A 25,534-nucleotide genomic window follows, 5' to 3' on the forward strand; every position below is an offset into this window, starting at 1 on the left:
AATTGGCTGTTAGGCAGAGGTTTTGCTTAAAAGCAGTTCCTCTCTTTGCGAAGACTTGCAGGTTTGTGCAAACACAAAGCGGGCTGCGTCAGATTCCACACCTCAGTTTGTGCTTCTGAGTCACGACGTTGAGCAGCCTCCCTGCAGCACTCGACTCGTGTTTCCTCCACAGATTTGATTCAATCCAGCGTGTGTGTTGGTGAGAAAGCAAATTTTTAGGTTGCCTCAATGAAAGAAAGGCTCTTTAAGGAATCCTGTAGCACCACATTTATTGTTAACTTAGCTTTTATTTGTCACATTTGCACTATAATCTCCACATTTTATCCTACAGAGTTTTATTTTAGATAAACGAGATAATGGAACAGAATTGACATGAGCAAGGAAGAGGGTCAAAAGTTTTTTTTATTTTTAACATTTCCTAAAAAGTAACGATACACTGAAGTGACTAAAATTAACTTAAAAAAAACAGCCAGTGATGCTATTAATAGTCTGAAAAACAGTTTCAACGTAAAGTTATAAACTTTTATTGTTGTTTTCATGTAAAACTGAAATTAAAAGGTTGATTGTGTTTAATTTTAATAGACGTATTGATCTATTGATCGAATAACTATTGACTTTTCAAAATTACGTTTTTTTATTTTATTAGCATTAAAACAGGCAGGTAAAGTGCAATAAAAATAATTGAAAATATATCTAGATAAAAAAAACATTTATTGTAAAATATAAAAAAAGGTTTATGTTTCTTGTAGTTTGAAAGGTTAAAATGTAAACGTAGATAAAAGTCCAAGAATTCTTAATATTTGCACATTTATTTTGCTTTAAATGTTCATACTTAAGCTTTATGGTAATAAAATGCTTTGCAAATTTGGCCTTTTTTTTTGTTAAAATCACTGTTTATTGACACAAAATATATGTATTTTTAAAAAAATAATTAGAAATAAATCAACTTGAGTTTTGTTTTGACTATATTTAGTTTAAATAATTTTTGGCCCCGTTGGCTCCACCTTTAGGGCTTTCACGGCACACGGGCGGGTGGCGCTCTGGGCTCGGGTCCGATGCTTTTTGGCGTTTGGTGAAGTCACGCGCTCGGCCAACGGAACCAATCTCATCGGCTGTGCGACCTTCATGGCCGCCCGCGCGCAGGAGACCACGTTTGATTGCACGTTTGTGGCGGATGATTAATTTTCACGCAATAACCGATCCAATTTATTTCCTTTCTGGTGGCTTTGAGGTTTCAGGGACAGAACGGCTCTGGTGGATGGAGTGGATGGACTAACACTAACGGGTTTTCTTTGCGGCTGGAGGATGCAGCTCTTTTCCCTTTTCTCCTTTTGAAGGCTTTCTAACAACAGTAACCCAAATGTTTGGTTTTTATCTGCATGTTTAAACACTTCCTGAGTGTCTTCTCATCCTTGTCGCCTTATCCGCACAGTCCCCACCGCCAAGCCCAGCTCCTCCGACGCCGTGGACCACTACCTGGAGACGCCCGCCGACGAGAACGAGCACGCCCACTTCCAGAAAGCGAAGGAGAGCCTGGAGGCGAAGCACCGCGAGAGGATGTCCCAGGTACTGCAGTGAGAAATCGGGACGGAGGGAAGAGATAAAACTCTGCAAAGTTTTTAAATAAATGGTGGGATGGTTAATCCCTGCGACCGAGGCCTCTCAGCTGTAATTGTGTTTGTTGATCAAGCGTCTCAGAGGGGGGATCCAGATGGTCGCCTGTAGAGTCACAGGGAGCCCCTCTGCTTCTGGCGCCGCGTCATCCCAGCCCGTCCGCCTCACTTCCTCCTCAGTTTGTGTCAAAGCTGAAGTGAAACTAAAAAAAAAAAACTTGGTGATTCACCGGGGGGGACATGTGGGAGGATGAGGCCGACTGAAAAAGGAATCAGAAACGACAGCAGTTACTCTACTGCAGCATCTGACGCCATTGTGGGGGTTTTTAGGCCCAAAAAATGGAAATTTGACTCAGTCCGGGTTTTGTGTGGCAGAATAATGAAACTGTGCTCATCTGCAGGTGATGAGGGAATGGGAAGAGGCGGAGAGGGAAGCCAAGAACCTTCCTCGTGCCGACAAGAAGGCCGTGATTCAGGTAAGACCGGCCCCCGATGCAGGTCATCCCGTGCAGAGCAGCAACCCTGAGGCGCCTGTGTTCCTGCAGCGTTTCCAGGAGACGGTGGAGGCCCTGGAGCAGGAGGCCGCCAGCGAGCGGCAGCAGCTAGTGGAGACGCACATGGCGCGGGTGGAGGCGCTGCTGAACGACCGCCGTCGCCTGGCGCTGGAGAGCTACCTGACTGCGCTGCAGGAGGACCCTCCCAGGGTACTGAACTGAACCCACAAGAGATTCCTGAAGGAAAATCTGTCCAAACACATCCATTATTGTCATTGAAGCATTCCAAATTTAAACGTTTTTAGCCTTTGATCTGCTTTTATTCTGTTTGTTTTTTTATTTGTCAATAAAGTTTTTTTTCAAAAATACATTTTTTTTCACATCCTATAGTCATAAGTGCTTTGGAATCGCATTTGTCTGGTTCAAGTCTTCAAATTAAGGACAGGGAAGGGTTCACATCAGGGGGTCTGCTAACAGGGTAGCCAGGGATTTGAACCCTCGACTGTTTAGCCATCAGGCTAGTCGCCTAATCCCCTAATATGTGCTGACGTTCTGCCCCCGCAGCCTCGACACGTCTTCAGCCTGCTGAAGAAGTACGTGCGCGCCGAGCAGAAGGACCGGCAGCACACCCTCAAACACTTCGAGCACGTCCGCATGGTGGACCCCAAGAAGGCAGCGCAGATCCGACCTCAGATGACCTTCAGCGCCGACTCTGATCAGAACCGAATCCACCTGACAGGAAGTGATTTGAAGGTGTCGTCCCACCCCCCGCAGGTGCTGACCCATCTGCGAGTCATCGAGGAGCGCATGAACCAGTCTCTGGGCTTGCTCTACAAAGTGCCCGGCGTGGCCGACGATATCCAGGACCAAGTCGGTGAGTTTTGGTTTCATTCAGGAACTGAGGGCGGAGAACCGTCAACCAAACTGAGGATGCAATCCCCTCTTTGCATTTTCGCTGTAATGATGTCACAGAATGTGTGTGGTGTTGAAGGAAAAACCATTTTGAAGGATTGATTTGTAATTTTATTTTTGGGTCATTTGATGCAGTTACATTGTGAAAATAAAAGTTATTTCAATTAATCCATTTTAATTGTCAAATTACAAATTTCTAATTGAATTTTGCCACACATATTACTAAAGGATTTTTTGAGAATAAAATGTCAAATACCATTTTCTTTATCATTTTAATTAAGTGACAGAATGAGCAGTGTTGAAGAAGAAAAAGGAAAAAGCGGATTGCTTTTTCTTTTTAATTTTGAGTCAACAAATAAATTTTCATTTTGAAAATGAAAAAGCATTTCTGGTATTGACTTTTATTTTTAATTATGCTACAGAAATGCTTCCATACTCGAGTAGGAGGCGATAGATTAAAATCCCTAGGAGGAGTTGAAATTTGTAAAGGTAGAACCCCCCCCCCCCATACTGTGTGAAAATGTGAAATGTTTTTTCCGTATTTATTTTTATTTATTTTGTGGAGCCCCATTAGAAATGTTTGCCCCTTTCATGTTTTGAGTTGGTTTTTCCCGCTGTGATGTCATCATTTTTCAGTGGGTTTGATTGATAGATGTTTAAAAAAGTTACCTATGAAAATATATATTTCATCAAAAAATATTTTTTAGAAAGTATTTGACCATAAACATGCCTGATTATAATGCTGGTTTGAAATGAATGAATTATTTAGATTAAAGTTTTTAGTCGTTCTAACAGGTTTTATTTTTTAATCAGTAAACGGATAGCGTATCTAAACTACAGGACGAGTTGTATGTTTCACTTTAGTGCTAAAAGTTCATAAATCTGGTTGTTTGGAGGCTTGAAAACCTTTATTTTCCCTCCTGATCGGAGGGAGGAGCCTCTTGGCCTAATTCTTCTGTTCAGAGCAGAATGAAAGCCCTGAAGATAAATCCCCTTCTCTCCCTCTTTTTCTTTCTCTCTTTCTTTTCTTTCTTTTTTTTATCTGTTTTGTGCGTCACGACCATCTGCGTCTGAGGCCCACTAATGCAGAGCAGGAGAATCGAGCAAAAACTGCCGATTGGGTTTTTAGCAGATTAGGTGTCTGTTCGACCAAAAAATAATCCAAAACCATGTCGTTAAAAACTCTGTTTAAAAATCAAAGTGTATGTTTTTATAGATATAGAACAGGATGAATACAAGTTCTTTAAAATCCAGTTTAGTATAAAAAAAGGATAACCTGCTGCCACTGAAACCAGAGTCTCAAACAAGCTCTAGACTGGGACAACCCCTAAAATTGGGGAAAACCTGAATCTGTTTATTATTATTTTTTACTGTGTTACAAAAGTACTCAAAGATTTAGTTGAGGGGATTTTTACGCCTCTATTACAGTGGAAGTTTTTTTTTCCTCTGCGAGCAGAAGTCCTCCAGAGGGAGCAGGCGGAGATGGCCCAGCAGCTCGCCAACCTGCAGACCGACGTGAGGGTCAGCTACGGAAACGACGCCCTGATGCCCAACCAGGAGGCAGGAGACGGCCAGAGCGACCTGCTGCCCCAGGAGGACGTGGGCTTCATCCACCCCGAGAGCTTCAACCAGCCCAACACGGAGAACCAGGGTATGTGGAGGCGAGCGGCGCCGCAGCCACACCCTCCCAACGCCGCTCCATTCACCTGTCCTCCTTCATGTTTTTCTTTTTTTTCTTCCAGTGGAACTCGTTGATTCTCGCCCGAGTTTTGACAGAGGCGTTCCTACTCGACCAGGTCAGTGCTCGTCCTCTCTGATTCTTTGGGTTCCTCTAATCTTCCTCACAGTCCGTTTTGGGGCGTTTGGTCACTTCTGGACTTGATCGATCAAAGTCAGGGTACAGGATGTGAAGCAGCAACGTTTTAGATCTTTTTAAAGTCGCACTCCAACCCTCTTTTCATCACTTTTCAAAGCCTTCCCAGTCAAAACCTGTGTTGTTTTCTTGGACATTGTTTCTGCAGAGCGGCACGAGTGTGTTCAAATATTTTTTTTTGCGGGACTGTTGGTGTAGAATAACCCTGCGCCACAACCACAACTGAGAGCTCTCTGTTTACATGTTCTCCCACTAGCTTACAGCCCCTCACACCCACAACTGAAAGCTCTCTGTTTACATGCTCTCCCACTAGCTTACAGCCCCTCACACCCACAACTGAGAGCTCTCTGTTTACATGCTCTCCCACTAGCTTACAGCCCCTCACACCCACAACTGAGAGCTCTCTGTTTACATGCTCTCCCACTAGCTTACAGCCCCTCACACCCACAACTGAGAGCTCTCTGTTTACATGCTCTCCCACTAGCTTACAGCCCCTCAAACCCACAACTGAGAGCTCTCTGTTTACATGCTCTCCCACTAGCTTACAGCCCCTCACACCCACAACTGAGAGCTCTCTGTTTACATGCTCTCCCACTAGCTTACAGCCCCTCACACCCACAACTGAGAGCTCTCTGTTTACATGCTCTCCCACTAGCTTACAGCCCCTCACACCCACAACTGAGAGCTCTCTGTTTACATGCTCTCCCACTAGCTTACAGCCCCTCACACCCACAACTGAGAGCTCTCTGTTTACATGCTCTCCCACTAGCTTACAGCCCCTCACACCCACAACCAAACATTACCTGTGCAGGAACACCAGAGCTTAACCAGCCGTACAGATTCCAGCGGAGACGTTCATGGATCTGTTTGTCTGCATCGGGATGGGGCGGAGCTGGAAGCTTGTGGCCCCGCCCACCGTGTTTTCTACGTCACAGATACGCTCTTTTTAAAACAGCAAATACACCTGATCTGTCAACGTCCTGTTGTCTTCATACACTGTTTTTCATTTTTGATTAGAAATGGTTTATTTCAAGCAATCAAAGCAAGAATAATGAAACAAAACAAAACAATCATCAGCTATACATTCATACAAAGACGTATCAAACTTAGAATAATTAGACATTAAATCAAAGATTGCTTGAAAGGGAGTGGAAGGAACTTCTAGAATCCCACCCTGTTCTACCGTAATCATGATTTTTCATTATCCGGTTCATAACTTCTATCAGACAAAATTCAGAATCCTTAAATATCAATAAATCACACGACAAAGATGAAGTACTTAATTATCTTTTTTTAAGAAATCAACATAGCAACATGCAGATCAGTTATCTAAACTATATGCAGATTATTTTCATTAGAAAAATCACGACAATGATTAAATGTGAAGCTTTAAGCGTCAAATTTGCATCAAAAACCAGCATATATAGTTGAAGAAGAGACGGCGGACGCAAATATGACGCTTGGATCGTGTGAACAGTGACTCCAGGTTTGGTGGATTCGTTCCAAAGCGTCGCACTTTTCTCCCGGAAGTGCGACTTATATCTGGTTTTTTTTTTATGTGTTGAGCTTCTCACCAAAGTTTCTGGACACAGTTTTAGACGAGGATCAAAAAGCAGGCCTGAGCGGGAATTTGGCACGTTGAGGCGCAGTTGGCGTAAAGTACCTTGTGTTTGTTTTTTTGTCTGAATCGTGCATTTTTGTTTTTGCTGCTGTGACTTATACTTCGGAGCGACTTGCAGTCAGAAAAAGAATTCATTTAAAAATGAAATTTTAATCTTGATATATGTCCTCCATCAAAAAAAACCTCTTCAACGATCTTTCAGAGCTTCAAAGGGACGAGTCGAGCATGTTCAGGCGGAATAAGGGCTCTTAAAAAAAAAAAAAAAAAAAAAAACACCTTTTAAGCAGTCTAAAGCAGTGATGTCACAGATATTTTGCACTTTTTTCCTCTGAGGCCGGCTCCACTTGACCTTCATTGAAGGTCAGGATGTTCTTCTGGGGCCGCTGCCGCCGCCGCTGCTTTTGAGCATGGCAGTCTGTGATGATGCTTTTTTTTATTTCTTTCTTCTAGTAACTGGGATGAAGATGGACGCAGTTCCTGAGCTGCGCATGGAGACGGACAACCGACAGAGCGCCGAATACGCAGTTCACCATCAGAAGCTGGTGCGTAAAATTCACTCCAAACGCAGGACAATTGGAAAAGAAGGGGAAAAAAAATAAAAAACCCCATTGGCATCAGTTATTCAGAGCCATATTTTATCTTTGCTTTCCCCTCCCGATAAACTCCCAAGGTTGTCGCCATGGCGACTGCAATCCGCAGAGTGCGGTTTTTGATGCGCGGGTTATCAGGCGGAGCATCGTATGAATGTTTGTTGGAGCCTCATTAATCTCCTCCGCTTCTGTAATTCCAGCACAGAAACCTCAATCCCTAAAATCCTAATCCACGCACCTTATTCCTCTCACCTACAGGCTCTAATCCCATAATCCCTGCATTTTATTAAATATCGCCTTTCTTGCATTCACAGTGAGCACTTGTTAGGCTTTAAAAAAAAATATATATATATATATTTACTTTCCCCCCGTGTTTGGTTCCTCCTGATGGCGTCCTAGCTGTACTTCTGTTTTCTGCAGATTTTTTTATTTTTTATACTTTTGCGTTTTTTATGAGAGATGAGTCATTCGGTGCAGCAGGACTTCGCTTTTCTGGAAATCGTTCCTCTTGTATTAAAAAAAAAACAAATAATTTTTTTTTAAATCGTAAGGGAGGAAATGAAACCCTAATTTCAAAATAAAAGTCTGTGTGGAGATTGAACTGGAACCTGACCGACCACCATATCTCCTGCAGGTCTTCTTCGCAGAAGACGTGGGCTCCAACAAGGGCGCCATCATTGGCCTGATGGTGGGGGGCGTGGTCATAGCCACGGTGATCGTTATCACCCTGGTGATGCTGAGGAAGAAGCAGTACACCTCCATCCACCATGGAGTCATCGAGGTGAGGCTTTTTTAGTGTGAAACAAAAGCTAAATGGAAAATGAGTTTTAAACTGAACACAAGCGTAGTTCAATTAAACATTCAGCTTCCTGCTTTTCCACACATTTTCACCTTAAATTTCCCAAATCTTATGTTTTTTTTCTGCTTTTCTTTTAGTTCTGTTTATTAAAGTCTAGTATTAAAATTATAACATTTAATTTTTTTTTTCTTTTAAACAATCCCAGTTGATTTAATGAAGATTTTAAACCACTTTTGGGTTTATGAAGGGTTTCTATACCTGAAGGGTTCAGGTGTTTTAGAGCTGATGACATCATCCAGGAAGTTTGATCAGATTAAAAATCACTTTTCCGCCTAGCAGCTGAATTATTTAATGGTTTTTAGAGCTTAACACATTTCCCGCTGAATTATTTCAGAATATTTCATGTTTTTTTTTTTTTTATTGGTAGTGCCTTAAGTCTGAATGTAGAAGGTTGTCGGTTCAATGCCTGGCCACTTCCTTAACCTAATTATCATGTTAGAACTTCTAATCAGTGCCCAAGTGGGACATTTTTCCAAATTATTTCATCTTAATATTGTTTTTTTTTGTCTAAAAAGCTTTTAAAACTTTACTGTGATCATTAAACACAGGAATTCTGGGATTTGTAGTCTTTTTTTTAAGTGTTCCCAATGCTTTAAGGTTATGTAGCCATAATTGGTGTAATTTATGTATTTTTAATAATTCCTATGACCTTCGGAGGGTCTGTTGCTGTCATGTTTAATAACCCCCCCCCCGCCGTTTTTTTCTGGCCCGCCTCCAGGTTGACGCCGCCGTCACCCCCGAGGAACGCCACCTGTCCAAGATGCAGCAGAACGGTTACGAGAATCCAACCTACAAGTTCTTTGAGCAGATGCAGAACTGATGGCGCGTCACCCCCCCCGGCCCCCTCCTCCTTACATTACCGCCCCCCACCCCCCACCCCACCCCTCAGACAGCTCGGTAGAACAGTCCTTCTAGGATTTAGTGGAGACAGACTCTCTTTTTTATTTAAAAAAAAAAAAGGAAAGTCTGAGAGTGCCGACGCCCATCCCAGGCCATCGAAATAAACCCCGCCCCCTTTTACCTTGCTTTCTGCACACCCATCCAGAACCAGAGAGGGGGGGGCCACCTCCTTCTCCACCCATCAAATCCAAACATCCGACTTGATTCGTAATAAAAGCCAAAATCATGAGTCTCAATAAGGCTTGGTGTTAAATGACCCCCCCCCCCCCTTCCCCACCCATTCCCTCCTCATCCTCCTCCTCACATTTCACATTCATCTGGGCTGTGTTCAGCCCCCCCCCACCTCAGAAAACCACAAGAGAATGGAAAATATTGCAGCGATGTATTCCGAATGTGCTGTTTTTTGTTTTTTCGTTTCTTTTCCGGAGGTTTTTCTCGATCATTTTTCTTTTTTCAAAAAAGACAGAAAATGGGGAAAAAAAAAAGAAGAAAGGAAGAAGTCGACCGATGTAAAGTCCTTTTTTTAAATTGCGTGTAATGTTGCCGAAGTCTTAGCTGTTCTGTAGTGCATGACAACAATGACGACAGGATTTTGGAGAAGGAAGAAAAATAAAAAAAAGGAATTAATCTGACGCTGCTCTGGTGAGATCCTTCTCAGATGTAGATTGTCATTCTAGCAAGATTGTACATTTAGATATTTCTCGTGATCACGTGACTTCAAACGATGAAAAAGCTTCTATGAATCTAGACGAATGCTCCGCTTTGATATCATGTAAAGAAGCACATTTAGGATATCCTTGGTTTTTTTCCAAAACTTCGGTGCTCCCCCTTCGTTTTCCGCCTGCTCTCGTCTCGAACGCCGCGCCACCGCCGCCGCCTTCGTCCCCGTCATCCTTGGAGGTGTTTTCGGGGTCTGTCGTTTCTTTTGCTCCGTTTTTGGCAATAAGACAGGTGGGGGTAATGGGAGCAGGAGGAGGAGAAAGGAGCTGCACCTCCGGATGGTTCCCCCAGCGAGTCTGTGTGTATAATATGTAATGTATTTTCACTCCCCTCATCATTCACCTCCATTTTTTTTCTTCAGCGGCCGCCTCCCTTCCATCAGCGACACAGCAGGTTGCGGGGGGAGGTGGGGGTGTCGGCGCATCCTCCCACTGTGGGATCTTGGTGTATATTTGTTAGTTCAACCCCCTCGGCCGTTGTCACGGCGATCATTGAACCGGTGAAAAGCGGGGAGTGATGCTCCTTAGACGCCCAGCAGAGGGCGGTAGAGTAGCAGAGGAAGCAGGATTTTCTTTTTCTGTGGGTTAAATATTGATTTTTCTTTTTCTTTTTTTCTCTCTTTTGATTTTTGTTTTTTTTGTTTTTCACTGTGTAATGTTGTGGAGGCCATTTGCATTGACTGGAAATTCGCTTTCTACACTGTATCCATAATAAAGTTTTGAATGTACATACAGATTTATTGTCTCTGTTTCCTTCTTTTGGCTGAAATGGTCTCTTCTTCCTACTTTTTTCTATGTACGTTTTTATTTTTAATGCACTTGAATAAATAAAAACTGCAAGTTTAATATAAGAATATCAAAAATTGATGTAATTGTAGATTCAAATATTTTAAGAATCCGGTGGAATCTGAACTAATTTTAATTTCTTGACATCTATAGTTTTGAGAATAAGTATGTGAACCTCCCGTGGCAGCAGCAACAACAACTCAACGTCTTCCGCGTTTACCGGTACCGGAACTTTGCTCTTTCGATGTGAACCGGGTTAAGGTCCGAGCTTTAGGGAGGCCACTCTGTTGTTTTACTTCTTTGCTTTGGCCTCGAGTTTTCCCGGAAAAACATCTGGAAAAAGTTTGTAATTCTGCTCTGCCGTCAACAAAAAAAGGTCATCCAGCCCCCCATCATGATACTCCCTCCCGGTTGGTGCAGCCTTCTCTACAGGACGATCACACCTTCAGGGCTGAACATCCTCCAATTGTCGTCTGACCGTTGACGGAAGACGTTCGAGGATTTCTCCACCTTCCTGAAAGCCTCACTCCTGGCTTCGGATGTTAGCTTATAAGATTGAATAGTTTCAATAGAAGCTCACAATGTTTCTGTATTTTTGTGACTTTCATATAAAAACAGACAGTTTGTAGACTTTTTCTTTGCATTGCATGTATCCTGTGTAATTCCTTTTTCATTCATTTATTTGTTTAAAGCGGGGGGTGGCAATAAATGCATTAGGTGTGCTTCAAACCATCATAAAATCCTTCATTTTTCAGATGCGTGTAAGTATATATTTTTTCCAGATCACATTTTTTCCCCTTCGTTTGACAGTTCCATCTGCTGTTATGAAATCCTGTCAGGATTGTCAGTTATTCAGATCATGTGATGACAGGGTTGAGTCTTTCACGGTTGACCTTTAAAAGTCCAGTAACCTTGAAAAAACAGAAACCTGGAAAAATCTTTTTTGTTTACATGTGTCGAACATTTTATTCTTTTATAAATTATTTTTTTACTACCATTGTTACTTCAAATATATTTTTAAAAATATATATTAGCTGTGCTAATATTATTTTAAATGTCCTGTCAGCAATGCCAATTAACTTATTTTTTTTACTGGTTAAATCTACATTTAATTGATTCATTTCAAATATAAATTTTAGAAGATTTGACAATGCAAGTTTTGTGTGAGTAATGACCGTTCATATTAAATCTGGGCGTTTCCCATTTACACTACAGTCATTTTCCTAATCTTCAAGAATTTCTTCTTTGGTATCTGTGTCTTTTTAGTGACAAAATAAAGATTTCAAGATTTGAATGTACTTCAAGTTTTAATTTCCACTATATAGGTTATAAGAACAAAGAATGTAGAGATCAAGGCAAACTGTGAAGGAAAAGACAACAGGAGACTGTTGATATTGCATATCCGAACGAGCCCTTTGACATTCACTTGCTTCCCAGAATCCATTGCGGTACTCCACATTAGTGTGTGTCAAAAACCAAGGTGAGTCCGGTTTTTTAAATGGAATTGTGACCCAAACATTTAGTCTCTGTTTATGGTCTTGTCATGGTGAAAAGCAATGTTGTTTTGGGTTACAAATATTGCAATAAACGTAAACGACGGGCGTTTCTAAGGCTCCGTTTCGTTGGTTTAAAGCCGGATTAGCATGCTAGCAAGGTTCAGCTACAAACATTCATAGCGAGCTAGTTAGATTACGGGGGTCGGATTTTATTCTTTCTAAAATAAGAAAAAGTAGCTTTTGCTTGATGTATTTTAGTTTAACCGCGAATAAGAATATGACGTTGATTTTTGGAAGCGATGAAATGCTAAGCTAATGCTAGCACTTGTAGTTTGGCAGAGTCCTCGACTGAATGTCATGGTTTGGTTTACACAAAGACATATCTATGTTTTTTTTTTAATTTGTCTGTATCGACTTATTTCGCTATTTTGGGTGACTCAATAATGTCCTTTTTTATGTACGAATATTATTCCCCCTTATAGCCTTTATGGTTGTTCTGACCGGAAGTTTAATCAAACACCGACGGGACTTAAAAATAAAAGCTTGAACAGAGTAAAAGTTAAGAAACTAAACAACGTCTTTATTTGTGGTGGTTTTCCCTTAAATTATTTAAATTAAATGAAGAAAAATAGAAACATTTAAGCATTAATTTATTTCAGTAGGTGATTTGTTAATTTTTGTTTTGTTTAGTATATTTCTATTTTTCTCTCATGTTAGGGTTTTAGGCAGAAGTGTTGAATTTTTCTCCTGTTTTTTTTTTTTTGTATAAAGAATATAAAACTGTGAATATACCTGAAGAGGTGGCTGGAAAAGGGTATAAACTCCCCCAAAGTAGATCTCCTTTCTGTGTTTCTGTAGTTTCTTACATCTCATATGAAACGCTTCACTGACATTAGTGGTGGCTTTCTCTAAAGGGAGAAGCTTTAATTCCCCAAAAATGTTAACCAACATAATCTAAGGAGGAAGAGCTAACAGAGACACACAAAAAAGTGATTTTAAATAACTATTATCACAGACTAATAAAGAATTATATTAATAATAATTAAAAAGTAAAAAGAAAGAGGCGAGAAACCTAATTCTTTATGATCAAAATCCTTGTCTGTACGATGTTTAAATCACGAATGTGTGGTGGCGTTGGAGCGGCGGCAGTAAGAAGAGCGTCTCGTGCCGTCCTCTTTTTAGATGGCGCTCCATCGGCTGTTCCAGCTGTCCTCCATGCTGCGCTCCGCCATCGGCGTGACGCTGCGCCGGAACATCGGCCTCTCCGCCGTCGTCTTCAACAAAGCCAAGGACCTGGACCCCATCCAGAAGCTCTTCCTGGACAAGATCCGCGACTACAGCAGCAAGAGCAAGTCAGTCTGACGTTTTTTTTCAAACAACCTGTTTAATGAAACTTTGTCCATTTTGTACATTAGTTTAAGCTAAATGCAGACTTTAATATCCACAACCGGCGTTCTCATGTGATGTTTTCCGTCCTTCAGGACTGCTGGTGGGATCGTGGAAGGAGGTCAAGATTATCAGAAGAACCTCTCTGAGGAGGTGTCCAAGCTGCAGAGGTTATATGGAGGAGGAGACCTCAACAAGTTTCCTGACTTTAAGTTCACGGGTTCGTTTATTTCTTCTTCGGCTTTCATGTTTCCGGTTGGCATTTCTATTCATCTATAAATAGCAGAGATGAAGGCTTTTCCTGTCTTCTATAACCTGTTTTTTATTCTGTTTTTTTTTTTTCTCTGCAGAGCCGAAATTCGATGAAGGAGCAAAGTAGAAATGTTGTAAAATGTGTAAATGTCACATGTGTTTAATAAAGAGTTGGGTTACCTGATGGTGCTGTAACTGTGTGATCTTTTAATTTAAAAAAAATTAATTAATCTGCAACATTTACACCTGTTTTTCTCTCATTTTTAGGTTTATTGTCACATTTCTGTCCCACAGAAACGATCCAAAAGCGGAATTTCGTCAGAATTTCCTTTAAATTAGCGAGCCGAATGCCGGCCGACCGACACGGAAACGATCGGTCGCTCTGAATTAGCCGGAAAAAGAGCTGCATTGTGACAAGGTCAGACAGGAAGTGAAACCTTAAAATAGCTCCAGAAAAGACGCACACAAACACGCGACACGCACAAATACAAAAAAAGCCTGTTTTGTTTTATTTTATTATTACCGATACACCCTTCAAATAAAACTCTGTCAGAAACAGTGGCACGATAATAGACAGACAGAAAAAAGTAAGGCAAGTCTGTACAAAAAAGTGTGATCATCGATAAATATGGCAGACAAATTAAAAAAGGCACAAGGTATACAGTAGATATATATTCTGATATTTGTAAAAAAGACCATGCAGGCACATAAGGATGGAATGGGGTCTCAGTAGAATCAGCTGCAGTGACTTGTTACTAAGATCTGGAGTGTCTCAGAAGACCAAACACTGATTTGAGGTAAGCTGCGTTTAATCTGCTGTAATCTGGAAACGGCTGCTTTCTATGGCTTCTTGGAGGATTCCCCTCTGATTATTAAAAGTCACAAACACAAAACAGTCTTTGGTAAAATAAATCATGGAAGAGGGGGGGGGCTTTAAAAAATGGAAAAAAGAAGGAACAGTTCATGGTTTGACCACCAGGGGGGAGCAGAGTACCATTTAAAAAAAGTGGATGAAGAAAGGAGTTTGGTGGATGAAACCAAAACAAGTGGAGAAAGGAGGAAGATCTGAATCCAGTGTTGGCACCTCATCGCATGGATCTTCTGAAAGAAGGCCAGCTTCTCAGAGCATGAACGACTGCGTGTGTTTGAAGTCCTGCGGGGGACAGAGACACGCCCACTTTCAGCCCTCTCCCAAACCAACCACTGAATTTGAGCCAGAAGAGACGCTGAAGATGCCCTTACCTCCTGCGGCGGGGGGATGTAGTTTCCGTTGGACCTGAAAGACAAAAGGCATTGTGGGTACAGCGGGCAGCTGCATCCTGAGTCATATCTGGCCCTGCAATATGTAAATCATAAACGGCAGCGAGGGAGAAGGTCAGTCTGGTCGGACTTGAAACCCAGACAAGACTGCATTAAACTCTGCAGACCAACGTGAAGGGAAACCTAAGTGCATGACAGGTTTTCAGATTAAGAGCATCATCCATCCATGAACCTCAACCATTAAAAAAAATAACAATTAAAACCAACGACTATGTTTATATTATATATGGGATAAATTTGATCACAAATTTCATCATTGTGAGCATAAAATTATGTCTCTTATTTTGAAATAATAGTATTTTTAGCTGCTGAGAGTTTAGGAAAGTAAAAGCTTTTCGATGTAGGTCAGTTTTGGAGATCAAACCTTTAAGTCAGTATAAGAATTGAGATAAGTTTAGTAAAAAATAATATTTTTGATTGAAATTAATATCAAATTGATTAAAATATATATATATAGAATAATAAATCACAATTACACAGGGCATTAACATATTTAAGTTGGTTATGAAAATAATTATGACATACTAGATGAATCTAAGGTTTTATTTATGAAACATCGAGTCTTAATGTCAAAGTTAAGACACAATAATGACTATTTTTACATTTATATCATCAAATCTAGATACATTTAAAAGACATGCTCTTATATTTGAGTACAAATTAAATAATATTTGTGAGGTGTTTTTAATCTTAAAGTGGCACTAACAGGCTTCCGTAGTTCATCTTGCATAAAAATACACTTTTTGCTTTAAATGTGTCCACTTTTTCTTTTATTCTGAAGAATTCATACATTTTACTTCTTTGACACTGAACTTTCCTGTTTTGTTGATGACCTTTTCACCTGACATTTGAGGGTGGGGGTGGGTGGGGGGGTCTCTGACACCGTTGAACCTTCCGCTGAGGCGAGGTTTGTCAGGTAAAAACAAAGAAATCTGCTTACGGCTCTGTTTTTAAATACTTTATCCTGTTAGTTTAATCCAAACAAAAAGCGCCGGCGCTTGAATTTCCGACCCTACGGCAGGCTGGGACCATTTCTCCGGGTTCAGTAAATGTCCTGGAGTCAGCCGCGCCGCGGTAAGAAGATTTAGACCCTTATGGCAGTAAATTTGTCCTCATGTGTCACACTCACGTGTCCTCAGCTCTGTGCAGGGTTTGGCTGCTGATGTGGGCTGCACCGTGACACTGGGAGATCCAAAAGGACCTGCGGGAGGGGGGGAGGTTGGGGGTCAAGGTGGCGGCTTTAACGAGGGTCCCCTCAGACCCACAACGAGGCAGATGTACGGAATACTAAATGTTTCATGAAGGGATGCAGGAGAGCAGACGGGAGCTCTCCTTTATTGTTTTAGTGAGCTTGAAGCTTGGTGCTGTCACTTCAGTTTCAGCTCATCGCGTTGCTCTGAGGCAGATTTATTTTTACCTGCATGCTTAGGTGTCTGCCTGCAAAATGTTTGCAGGTTGCAGTCACGTCTGTGCTGTCTCATGGGAGAGTGTATGGAAGGCCATTGTGTTCAATTTTAAAATCTTGATTAAAAAAAACCCAGCAAGGAGCAAATATGACTGGAAAGTCTCAAAAAAAAAATACAAAACACAATCACTTAAAATTTTTATGTAGAAAAAAATTTTTTTGTTTTTTTTTTCATCTTTGTTTTTTTTTTTTACTTTAACTGGTTTTCAAAATAAAAGCTCAACGTCAATGTGGCATTCTAAGTCTGAGGGTGCACAAAGAAATCTATGCTATAAAAACATTTTCGTTTGTTTTTAGATTATCATTTTTATGCTTCTGAAGTCATTTCAGTACAACTTTTTGTGCACAATTGAACAAACCAGGTTTCGCATACTTAAATTGATTTTAAAAAAAATGGGAGAATGTATTCAAGAAAATAAAATCCACATTGTAAAATGCAACATGTTAATTTAAGACATTTCAAATTGACTTTATTTTCTGCTTTTATTTCAATTTAACATTTAATAAATAACCAACCTCAAAAGACTATTATAAATGAAAAGTTGTGAAATACAAAAAAATAAACAAATTTTGATACAATAAGTTACATAAATTTAGAAATGTTTAAAAATGTGCATGTATTTTAACTTAAAAAGCTTTGCAATCATACGAAATTGTAATGAAAAATATGTTTTTTTAATTAAAAAAACCTGGATTATATGTACATAAAAATTATCCGTATTGTTGGTCAAATTCTTTAACTATACGGTTTCAGACATAATCTGTGCCAAAGCCTTTTTAGTCCCTGTCAAATTAATATATATATATATATATATATATATATATATATATATATATATATATATATATATATATATATATATTTACTTTATTTTGTTAAATATGAGTACATTTTAAAAAAAATATCGACAAAACAAGTGAGTTCACCGAACGTTTTTTATTTTAACAAATGAACAATTATTTTGATCAAAATGGCGTTCCATAGATGAGCTGTTTGCTTATCAAGGTTTTATTTTTTTAATTACATCGTCGCACCAAACTCATTAAAGGCTGTTCTTAGTAGATTTTATTTACTTGCAAAAACATGCAGCCAATCACAATGCAGGTGAGCCAATTAAATGTGACGACAAAAAGACAAAAAAAGTACACTCCATGGCAGAAATCCTGTTGGATGAATTAGTTATTGGTTAGGTTTTTCCAATGCTATTTTTGTGTGAAAACACACAAAGGAATTAGTATTAGCTGTTCTATTCTGAACGTTTTTATAGTGGTGTTCCTCAGGGCTCTTCTCTAGAGCCCCTACAGATTTAGATAGGTAAAGGAACATTTACATTAATGTTCAGATGGTTCAAAAGTAATTTCTGGTCCTCTTTCATAAAAACAAAAGAAGTTGTTGTAGATATTGACTATGTAGATATGCACAGGAAAATGTAACAGGAAGCAAACTTTAATGGTCATCACTGAGCATGTGCTAATCTGAAGGCCAGGTAATTGGTTTTAATTAGTTCGCAAAGAAAAAAAAATCATGAACAAAACGAAAGAAAAACTTTGTGTTATTCAATACTAACAAAAAAAGTACAAAAGAAATAATAACAGTGTGCAGAATAACAGACCCTTTTATTGTTTTTGATCATCAATAATTTTGTAATCAATCATTAAAGGAGAAAATTGGAGCTAACTGCTAATGCTAGTTATTGCACATGATCTTAAAGATGTTTTGATCGATGGACGAATAATTTGTTACGTTAATAGTTAAATCTGATTAATCTACGTTTTTTTTAATATCAATAACTTGCATCAAGTATTGTTTTGTTTAATGCTATGGTCACACGTACAACTGTGAAGGGGATGCATCAGCAGAATCTTCAAGATTAGCTGCCGTCGCCAGAGTTTTTTTTATTGGTCCCAAAAAGGCAAAGTCTCCTAGACTTCTGTAGAGAAATAAACAGCTATTACTCAGTCGTTCTATCGGTTAGATCAACTATTCCTGCTCTGATACCTTTTTTAACATCTTCTTAATAATCCTTATTGTTTTTATTCATGATATTTGTGCTGTAGTGCAAGCTATTCTAGTGATAAACTGACCCATCAGATACCTCAGTGAAAGCCTCGTGTCGAACGTTTGATTGACAGATTCTCCCAAGCCCACTTTCAGTGGAAGGGGTGTGGCCTTCTAACACGCTCACTCCTGATTGTAGAGAGTGGTTGCCATAAAAATGTAGACGGACCAATTACAGCTTCCTGAGGACGTCTGGTTCCAACATGGCGAAGGACATATTGCAGAAAACTGAATTGACTTCATTTGGTTGGAACCGGACGAAGTCATTTTCTAAGGGTCCCATGCGATCCGTCCAGTTATATAGTATATAGTCAATGGTCAGGCTGGTTTAATAAAATTGACCATTTGAGTTTAATCGATCCAACAAATGCAAAAGTAAACCTGTTTTAGTCATTCTAAAGGTGGACCATGAAGCTTAACACCAACCAGATGAGTTTAAACAAAAAAATGACGCTGGTGAGATTCATTTATCAAAGTCATAAAGCAGCAGAAGCACCTTAGGTCCTCCTGTACTGCAAAACTGATTTTAAATATGCTAAGTAGAGTAAACTACCAACAAATTAAAGCTTATCAGAAATAAATTTGGAATATTCCTGCACATATAACTTATTATTCCTCCTTAAATAGGAAAATAGTGTAGTTTACTTTGAGTCATTTTTACGGTGAGTCCTAACCTCACATCAGCAGTTTTTCCCGTTTCTCTCTTCTAGATGCAGGTCGTCTGCACGCGGCTGTAAATGTTCGCTCTGGGTGGATCAAAAATCTCGCTCCATTGTCTCGGAGTCTTTGTGAAGAAGCCTGTTCTATAAATAGGACGTTGACAGTGACAGCTCCGGTTAGCCCAGCGCGACAAACATCAGACTTTAACCCAGACTGGGAGCTTTGGTGTCAGCTGCAGGAATAGCGGCGAGTCACGTGAGGATGCGTGTTTGGGAGCGAACCGCCGTCTGCCTAGTTTCAGATTAGTCTACGTTTGTTTCTCCCTGCAGATTAACAGACAAACGCTGTTCCATAATTACTGCTGAATGTCCTACCGAACGGATCGTCTAAATGCAAAACGCTTGGAAATAGTTTCACAACCTAGCCACATCACCGAGTCTGAGCAGACACGACTCACTGCGCAGACGCAGACTCGCAGTCTCATTAGTCCACATCAATGTTAATGCAATCATCCCTTACCTTCCTCTGTGTCCTTCTGTTGGCGGAGTCGTGACCACGGGGAAGAAAACACAGTCAATGTCGGCTTGATGTTGTTGTTGTTGTTTGGTTTTTGGGTGAAAAGTCGGTTTAGCCTCATAACTTACGAGTGAAGAAACCATTGCGGCGTAAGACGATGCACCCGCATCCACAGACCGCCATGATCAGGCAGACCACCACCACTCCAGTGACCACCCCCGCCACGTTCACGTCCTCTGCAAGCAACGTGGAGATAGTTAACCTTGTTCCTGCGAGCTTTGAAGGACGACAAAATGGCGCCATCGTGTGGAGAGAGAAAAAACATCTGCCCGCCCCCTCATGGAACCCGTAAATAAGTATTTGTGTGTTTATAAAAGTATAATTAAAAGCTATAATGAGCTTTAAAAATATGCCTAGCTTTACCGTTTTAAAGCTAATTTGAAAGAAATTGAAATTACATTTTTTTCCTCTTTTTTTCTCAATAGAAATACTAATTATCAAGGAATAAAAATAATTTGAAATGCGTTTAAAAGATACGACCTGAAATGGGATTTGCACGATTGTAATTTTAGGTAAAAATCTGGAATTTTAAAATTTAGACAATTCTATCAATGGAAAAATGCTACAACTTTAATAATTTTCATGAAAAAGCAATTTTGTTGGAATTTTCTGTGAAATTGCTTGTAATTATTAAGATAATTTTGAGCAAATTTGTATACATTTTTTTAACCCACATTTAGAATAAGGATAAAATTTTGCCATGTTGTGAATTGTTGGGTGGGATTACAGATTAAAATGTGGCCAATTGTAACAGAAAGAAAGAATTTAGCAACACAAATACAAAAAGTAAAGAATATAAGCAGCTTGAATTGACTGATATGATTCTAATAGGCGTTCTTGGTCAAATTTGAACCCCTTTTGTTCAACGCACTAAACTTTTTTTTAATTAATGGTACAAAATGTTCATAAAAGGGTCAATAAATCGTCTATTACCAAGTCCCACTGATCAGCTTTTGATCTATTGTTAAAGTGTTCCCTGGCGTCTTTTTTTTTTTAATTATGATGCTGCCGTTTTTAGGCAAAATCCAAAAATCTGTGTTGTTTTCTAGGACATACTTCCTAAAAAGTTCATTAGATATTCACCTCTGAGTTGTTTAGAGCAACTCCACCCCCATTCCCCTTCCCGTTTCTAAGCCCAGAGCTGGAAACGTGAGTGTATTTTCTAAGTTACAAAATGATCTTTTTCATCATTTTTTCGTCTCCTCCTGATTTTACAACAATTTGAAAACAGAAATACTCAGAAATGCAACTTTACGCTTAATTTTTTCAAAATATCTCTTTCATCTTTAGAAAAATGCTACAAGAACATATTAAAACCTTTTTTTTTAGAGTGGATCTAAAGAAAATAATAAATCTTAGCTGGTTGGTTCAGTTGGGTTTTTTTTCACGAAAGCTGAGCCAACGGAAGTCAAGTGAAAAAGTGAGAAAGAGGAGCTTTTTCCTGTCCGTCCCTCTCTTGATTTAGTCTGAGCTGAAGGCTGTGGGAGGCGTGAAGGTGCACAAACACACCTACTATCATGCGCTTGGCCTCACACATCTTGGGTGATCCCACGCCGTTGGACGCCTGGCAGCTGTACAGGCCGCTGTCCTCTCTGGACACGGACTTAAACTCCTGCGGGGGGGTGGGAGAGGAACGCCTTTAACAGACTTTTAGCTGGACATGCAAAGAAAAGTATCAGAACAGACGTGATCTGAGTCCTGAAACATTTCCCTGAGCACACTTCCTGTCTTGATTCTTTGCATGCGTGGGCTCACCAGTTCACCCGTCTGAGCGTTGATTAGATAGCTGGCGTTGGAGTGGCCGGGCGGCCGAATCAGCAGGTCGTCCTTGAACCAGTAGTATGTAGCGGGCGGGATGCTTTGTTGGTCCCTACAGCGCAGCTTCACCGCTGAGCCCGTCACCGCTGAGCTGGGGATTTCACAGGACGGGTTTTGTGGCGGAACTACGAGACAAAAAAAGACCTTAAGATCCTGAAAAAACCTGAACTCTTTCAGGGGCTTAGTCAAGTTTGTACCCAGGACTTTGAGGGTGACGTTGGTCTCGCCCAGTTTGACGTCGTCGCGGGACGCGGTAATCTCACAGCGGTACTCGCCGGCATCCTTCTGAGTGACCCTGTGCAGCGTTACCGTGGCACCCGTGATGTTTGCTCGGCCCTCAAAGGGACCTGAGAGGACAGAAGGTGCAAAAGGTTTCTTTAACACCGGGACGGCCCGCCGGACTCGGTTCAGTTGTTGTTTACAGTTCATTTGAGGGGTCGGCTACAGAGTTCACACCTGAAGAGGTGTGAAAGGCAGCAAATGCTCTTCTCCTTCCAGATGTGCTGAGGACACCAAGCGCTAAAGGATTGGAATGCAACCGCCAGGTTTAGAGTTTAAAAAGCTCAAGTCCCATTATTGGTCACACATCTGTGTGTGAAATTTGTTCTCCACGTTTGACCCATTCCCTGGGGGAGCGGTCAGCTGGGGTTTAACCCACCAAAAGTCCCGTATGAAGGAGGGTGGCAGTGGGTCCCATTTTTAGTCTTTGGTATGACTTAACCATGGATTTAAACTCATGACCTTCCAATCTCAAGGCAGACACTCCACCACAAGGCCACTGTAAAGCGGGACACTCGTAAAGACGGGAATCTAACTAGGTTTGAAATATGCTGATGCACAAGTACGAAATTCTCCACATTTCGTAATAATAATACAATTTTTAAATGTATTGTGAAAAATAATCTTTTTGGGTTTGCAGTCAATGAGAGAAAAATGTTTAAAAATTAGGATAAAATTGTGCCATCTGGTGGACAAACATGTAGAATTACAGGTTCAATTTTGGTTATTAGTTTGATGTCTTCCATAGAAAATGGTTTACCTTCCGACTCCCAACAAAATTAGGTAAATTCAGTTGCTGTTTTTCGCGGTACGGACGCCGCCGCTGTATTGGAGCCAGACGTCAGTAAGCAGTGTCGGTCCAAGTTGGTCTGAGTCAACGTTTCTATAGCAACAGCTCTCTCCTATCAAGAAAGAGGCTTTTTGGAAGTCCACACCCCAGAAAGCGGGCTACAGGAAATCTGTCAAACATTTTGAACATAGGATGAGGAGGCCAGCAGGCTCCACCCACTTTTATTGAGGCATCTGATTGGTCAGTTTATAACTTGAGCTACGGAAAAAATATGAAGAAAAGATTATCAAGAACATGTTTGCACTACATAGGGAACTACGTAGTGCACCACGTACGGCGTTCGCCATTTTGTAGTGCTGTCCAAATCAACAATTCCAAACTCCAAACTGGATTGCGTCGGAATAATTTTTGCCAAAAACATTTACTTAAATGTATTTTATTATTTGTTATTATTGTTAATTAAAATGTATTTCAATAAACCATCAACATTTTTATCTTCAGAAGACAGTGAACTCATAAATAATCGCTGCAAAACGGTCATTTTAATCGGATTTTAAACCGATGATGTCATATCCGCCATTAAAAAAAAAACGTAGTGAGCACGGTGTCCGATTTGCTTTTAAAATTCACGGCACTACAAAGTTTTTTAGTAGTAAGGGGTTAGGGTGGGGTTTCGGATACAGCCTATGCGATTTTCGCTTTTGGCGACCAGCAGGTACTTCCTGTTTGAAACGCCAAGTCCACTAACAGATGACTAACAAGGAAGAATTTGAAAAAAAGAATTTGAACATTACAAAATTATAAGCAATTTTATTTGACTAATATGGTAACAATAAAAAAAAAAAAGATTGTTACCGGGCAGATTTGAACGCCATTTTTGTTCAACACCTTAAAACATTTTTTATTAATAGCACAAAATGTGTTTAAAAACAAGGTTTAAAAACTGTAAAGTCGTCTCTTAAATATATATACGTTTGTTAGATCTAGGATCCTGACACTTGTTGGCAGTGAGAGTGTGGTGGTAAGGGCTTGCTTTGCTAAATCTGGACTCTTAAAACTTTGATGTGAAAAACAAAGTCTGGATTAGATTCACACCCCCCACCCACAAAGATGTCAGACTGGGGACACGAGGCAGCTTAAGCTTTTGACACCCGTTTACCCATCATTCACGCCGTCCTTCATGCATGAACGCCATCCGCCCGTCCATCGGGGGATTGAGGGCACCGGCGTCTTTTCTCACCTCTGAATTGGTTTCTGAAGTACACAAAGGAGACGTCCTTCCCCTTTTTCTTCCACTCGATCCGCGGGTCTGGGTCCCTCTCTGTTTGGAATATGCATGATAGCTTTGCGTCTAGAAGAGAGGGGGGGGGGGAGTGTGACCAACAAGATGTTCTTCTTCCACCGCGGTGTTTGTGGTCTATTTTTAGTCCCACCGTTTATTGTGTGAGAGTCAAAAGGAATTGTTGTTTTTTTGTGTTTTTGTTTGCCTACCTTTGAATTCCTCCACCTCCACCTTAGGTTTGTCAGTTGTCACGGTCACAGGGGCGGAGGGGGAACCTAGTACCAAAACAAGAAAGAGAATAGGAGATAAAATTAAAGCAGACAGGCAAATGCAATGTCGCTTGTCGTCCACATGGGGCAAGGTCAACTGTGCTAAAGGGCTCACGTGTGCCAAACTGGAAGAGGACGCTTAGTGACTGGACTGGCTCTGAAGTCTGCAGCAGGTCTGCACCTCCAGGAGGTCTGCAGGACAAGCGGGATTACCCGGCCTCTCTTAATCCCGTGAGGTGAAGGCGCACCGACCGTATGTTTACTTAAAACCGAGTTGGGACCAAGTCACCGAAAGGTCCTCCAGCGGCAGGTCCAGATTAACCTGACGCACAGGGGGCCATTCCCTCAGCCATCTGTGTGCCAACACCATACATCCAACAGGAAGAGGGGGGGGGGGACTACAGCTGATGGTTTTCCTGCATTCTGATTGGTTTACGGCGAGGATTAAAAAAACCCGGTCTTCCTGCAGCTTGAAGGGATGCTGAGGAACTGAAAGCTTAGGATGAACTCGGGCTCACTGGAGGAGTTCCAGATTGAAAAATTCATCTAAAAAAAAAAAAAGAGAAATTAAAAATGAAAAGGGGGGAAAAATGTGACTGAAAGCGATGCATTTTAGAGCAGAAATAAATGTTGAATGGGGCTCCGAGCTGCTCTTTCCTTTTCAGAGGACGTTCACTTCCTTCGCATTGTTCTGGAACCTGCCGTAACTCATCTCTCCTGGTTCCTGTTTGCAAATAACTTCCTGTTTTGGGTCCAATCGGGTCAGAACACTGTTAGTCATAGAGGGCTTCCCCTAGTAGTGTTGATAGAAAGCCAGAACAAAGCAACAGAACAGGAAGAGGGGAAAATGATCCAAAGCAAAACACCCGCACCGACTTTCTAATGTTTCAGACTCATTTGTAGTGTGCACCATTTTCTAGGAGTTGAATGAACCAGATAAGGGAGGTGGGGGGGCCACAATCAGATGAGGGTGAAGGGTGACAAAGAGAGCGGCGGAAGGGAGTGGGGCTGATTAGCTCGCCATGCCAGACAAACTTGAGCGAGTGAGCGTGATGTCATCCATAGAAAATGGTTTACTTCCTACTCCGACCAAATGAAGTCACGTCAGTCGCCATTTTTTTCGGCGATACGGATCCCGCCATGTTGGAGCCAGACGACGTTGGTAAGCAGTGACTGGTCCGAGTCAATGTCAATGTGGCAGCTCAATCAGGAGGGAATTAGTTGGGAGGCCACGCCCCTACCACTTGAAAGCCAACTCAGGAAAATCAGTCAAAACGTTTGGAACCTCGGACGTGGGGCCAGCAGGCTCCGCCTACTTTTATGGAGGCTTCGGATTGATCAGTTTATAACTTGAACTACAGAAAAAGTATAATAAAAAAAGGAAATCTATCAAGAAGATCTTTAAAAAAAAAGTTTATTCTGACCTTTGACCTCTAGAGAAGTCTGTGGTAGTTTGTCTTCTTATTATTAGTATATGGCTACTTCCTGTTTGGAACGCTAGGGGGGAGGAGTCAC

At 40.9% G+C, this 25,534-nt stretch overlaps 3 protein-coding genes across 6 annotated transcripts in view; 2 read left to right on the forward strand and 1 right to left on the reverse strand.

The window, feature by feature from the left end:
• The window catches only part of LOC101162104 (amyloid-beta A4 protein), a 44,716-nt gene extending 34,399 nt beyond the window's left edge, over positions 1-10,317 (forward strand). The window contains exons 8-17 of one of the 3 annotated variants that reach the window (XM_023965885.1): positions 1,433-1,566; positions 2,015-2,089; positions 2,159-2,317; positions 2,672-2,800; positions 2,882-2,981; positions 4,476-4,670; positions 4,762-4,815; positions 6,964-7,055; positions 7,738-7,884; positions 8,681-8,963. In XM_023965885.1, coding sequence (XP_023821653.1) covers positions 1,433-1,566; positions 2,015-2,089; positions 2,159-2,317; positions 2,672-2,800; positions 2,882-2,981; positions 4,476-4,670; positions 4,762-4,815; positions 6,964-7,055; positions 7,738-7,884; positions 8,681-8,782 — 1,187 coding nt within the window. In that variant the 3' untranslated portion in view covers positions 8,783-8,963. Of the gene's footprint in view, positions 1-1,432; positions 1,567-2,014; positions 2,090-2,158; positions 2,318-2,671; positions 2,982-4,475; positions 4,671-4,761; positions 4,816-6,963; positions 7,056-7,737; positions 7,885-8,680 lie in introns of all 3 variants that reach the window. The other 2 variants (XM_023965881.1, XM_023965889.1) reach the window with 2 other exon arrangements.
• Positions 10,318-11,737: 1,420 nt separating this feature from the next.
• On the forward strand, positions 11,738-13,685 carry atp5pf (ATP synthase peripheral stalk subunit F6). The gene is made up of 4 exons (XM_004085382.4): positions 11,738-11,847; positions 13,046-13,215; positions 13,345-13,469; positions 13,600-13,685. The coding sequence occupies exons 2-4, from the start codon at positions 13,046-13,048 to the stop codon at positions 13,626-13,628; spliced, it is 324 nt and encodes a 107-aa protein (XP_004085430.1). The 5' UTR covers positions 11,738-11,847; the 3' UTR covers positions 13,629-13,685.
• A 302-nt stretch (positions 13,686-13,987) lies between these two features.
• jam2 (junctional adhesion molecule 2) overlaps positions 13,988-25,534 on the reverse strand; it is a 22,140-nt gene continuing 10,593 nt past the window's right edge. The window contains exons 2-11 of one of the 2 annotated variants that reach the window (XM_023965903.1): positions 23,960-24,025; positions 23,709-23,819; positions 21,597-21,746; positions 21,337-21,524; positions 21,091-21,193; positions 19,650-19,757; positions 19,525-19,540; positions 15,951-16,022; positions 14,744-14,777; positions 13,988-14,654 (exon numbers count right to left, since the gene is read on the reverse strand). In XM_023965903.1, coding sequence (XP_023821671.1) covers positions 14,622-14,654; positions 14,744-14,777; positions 15,951-16,022; positions 19,525-19,540; positions 19,650-19,757; positions 21,091-21,193; positions 21,337-21,524; positions 21,597-21,746; positions 23,709-23,819; positions 23,960-24,025 — 881 coding nt within the window. In that variant the 3' untranslated portion in view covers positions 13,988-14,621. The remainder of the gene's footprint in view (positions 14,655-14,743; positions 14,778-15,950; positions 16,023-19,524; positions 19,541-19,649; positions 19,758-21,090; positions 21,194-21,336; positions 21,525-21,596; positions 21,747-23,708; positions 23,820-23,959; positions 24,026-25,534) is intronic. The other variant, XM_023965912.1, reaches the window with a different exon arrangement.

Source organism: Oryzias latipes, chromosome 2 (assembly GCF_002234675.1).
Source record: "Oryzias latipes chromosome 2, ASM223467v1".
Lineage (NCBI taxonomy): Eukaryota > Metazoa > Chordata > Actinopteri > Beloniformes > Adrianichthyidae > Oryzias > Oryzias latipes.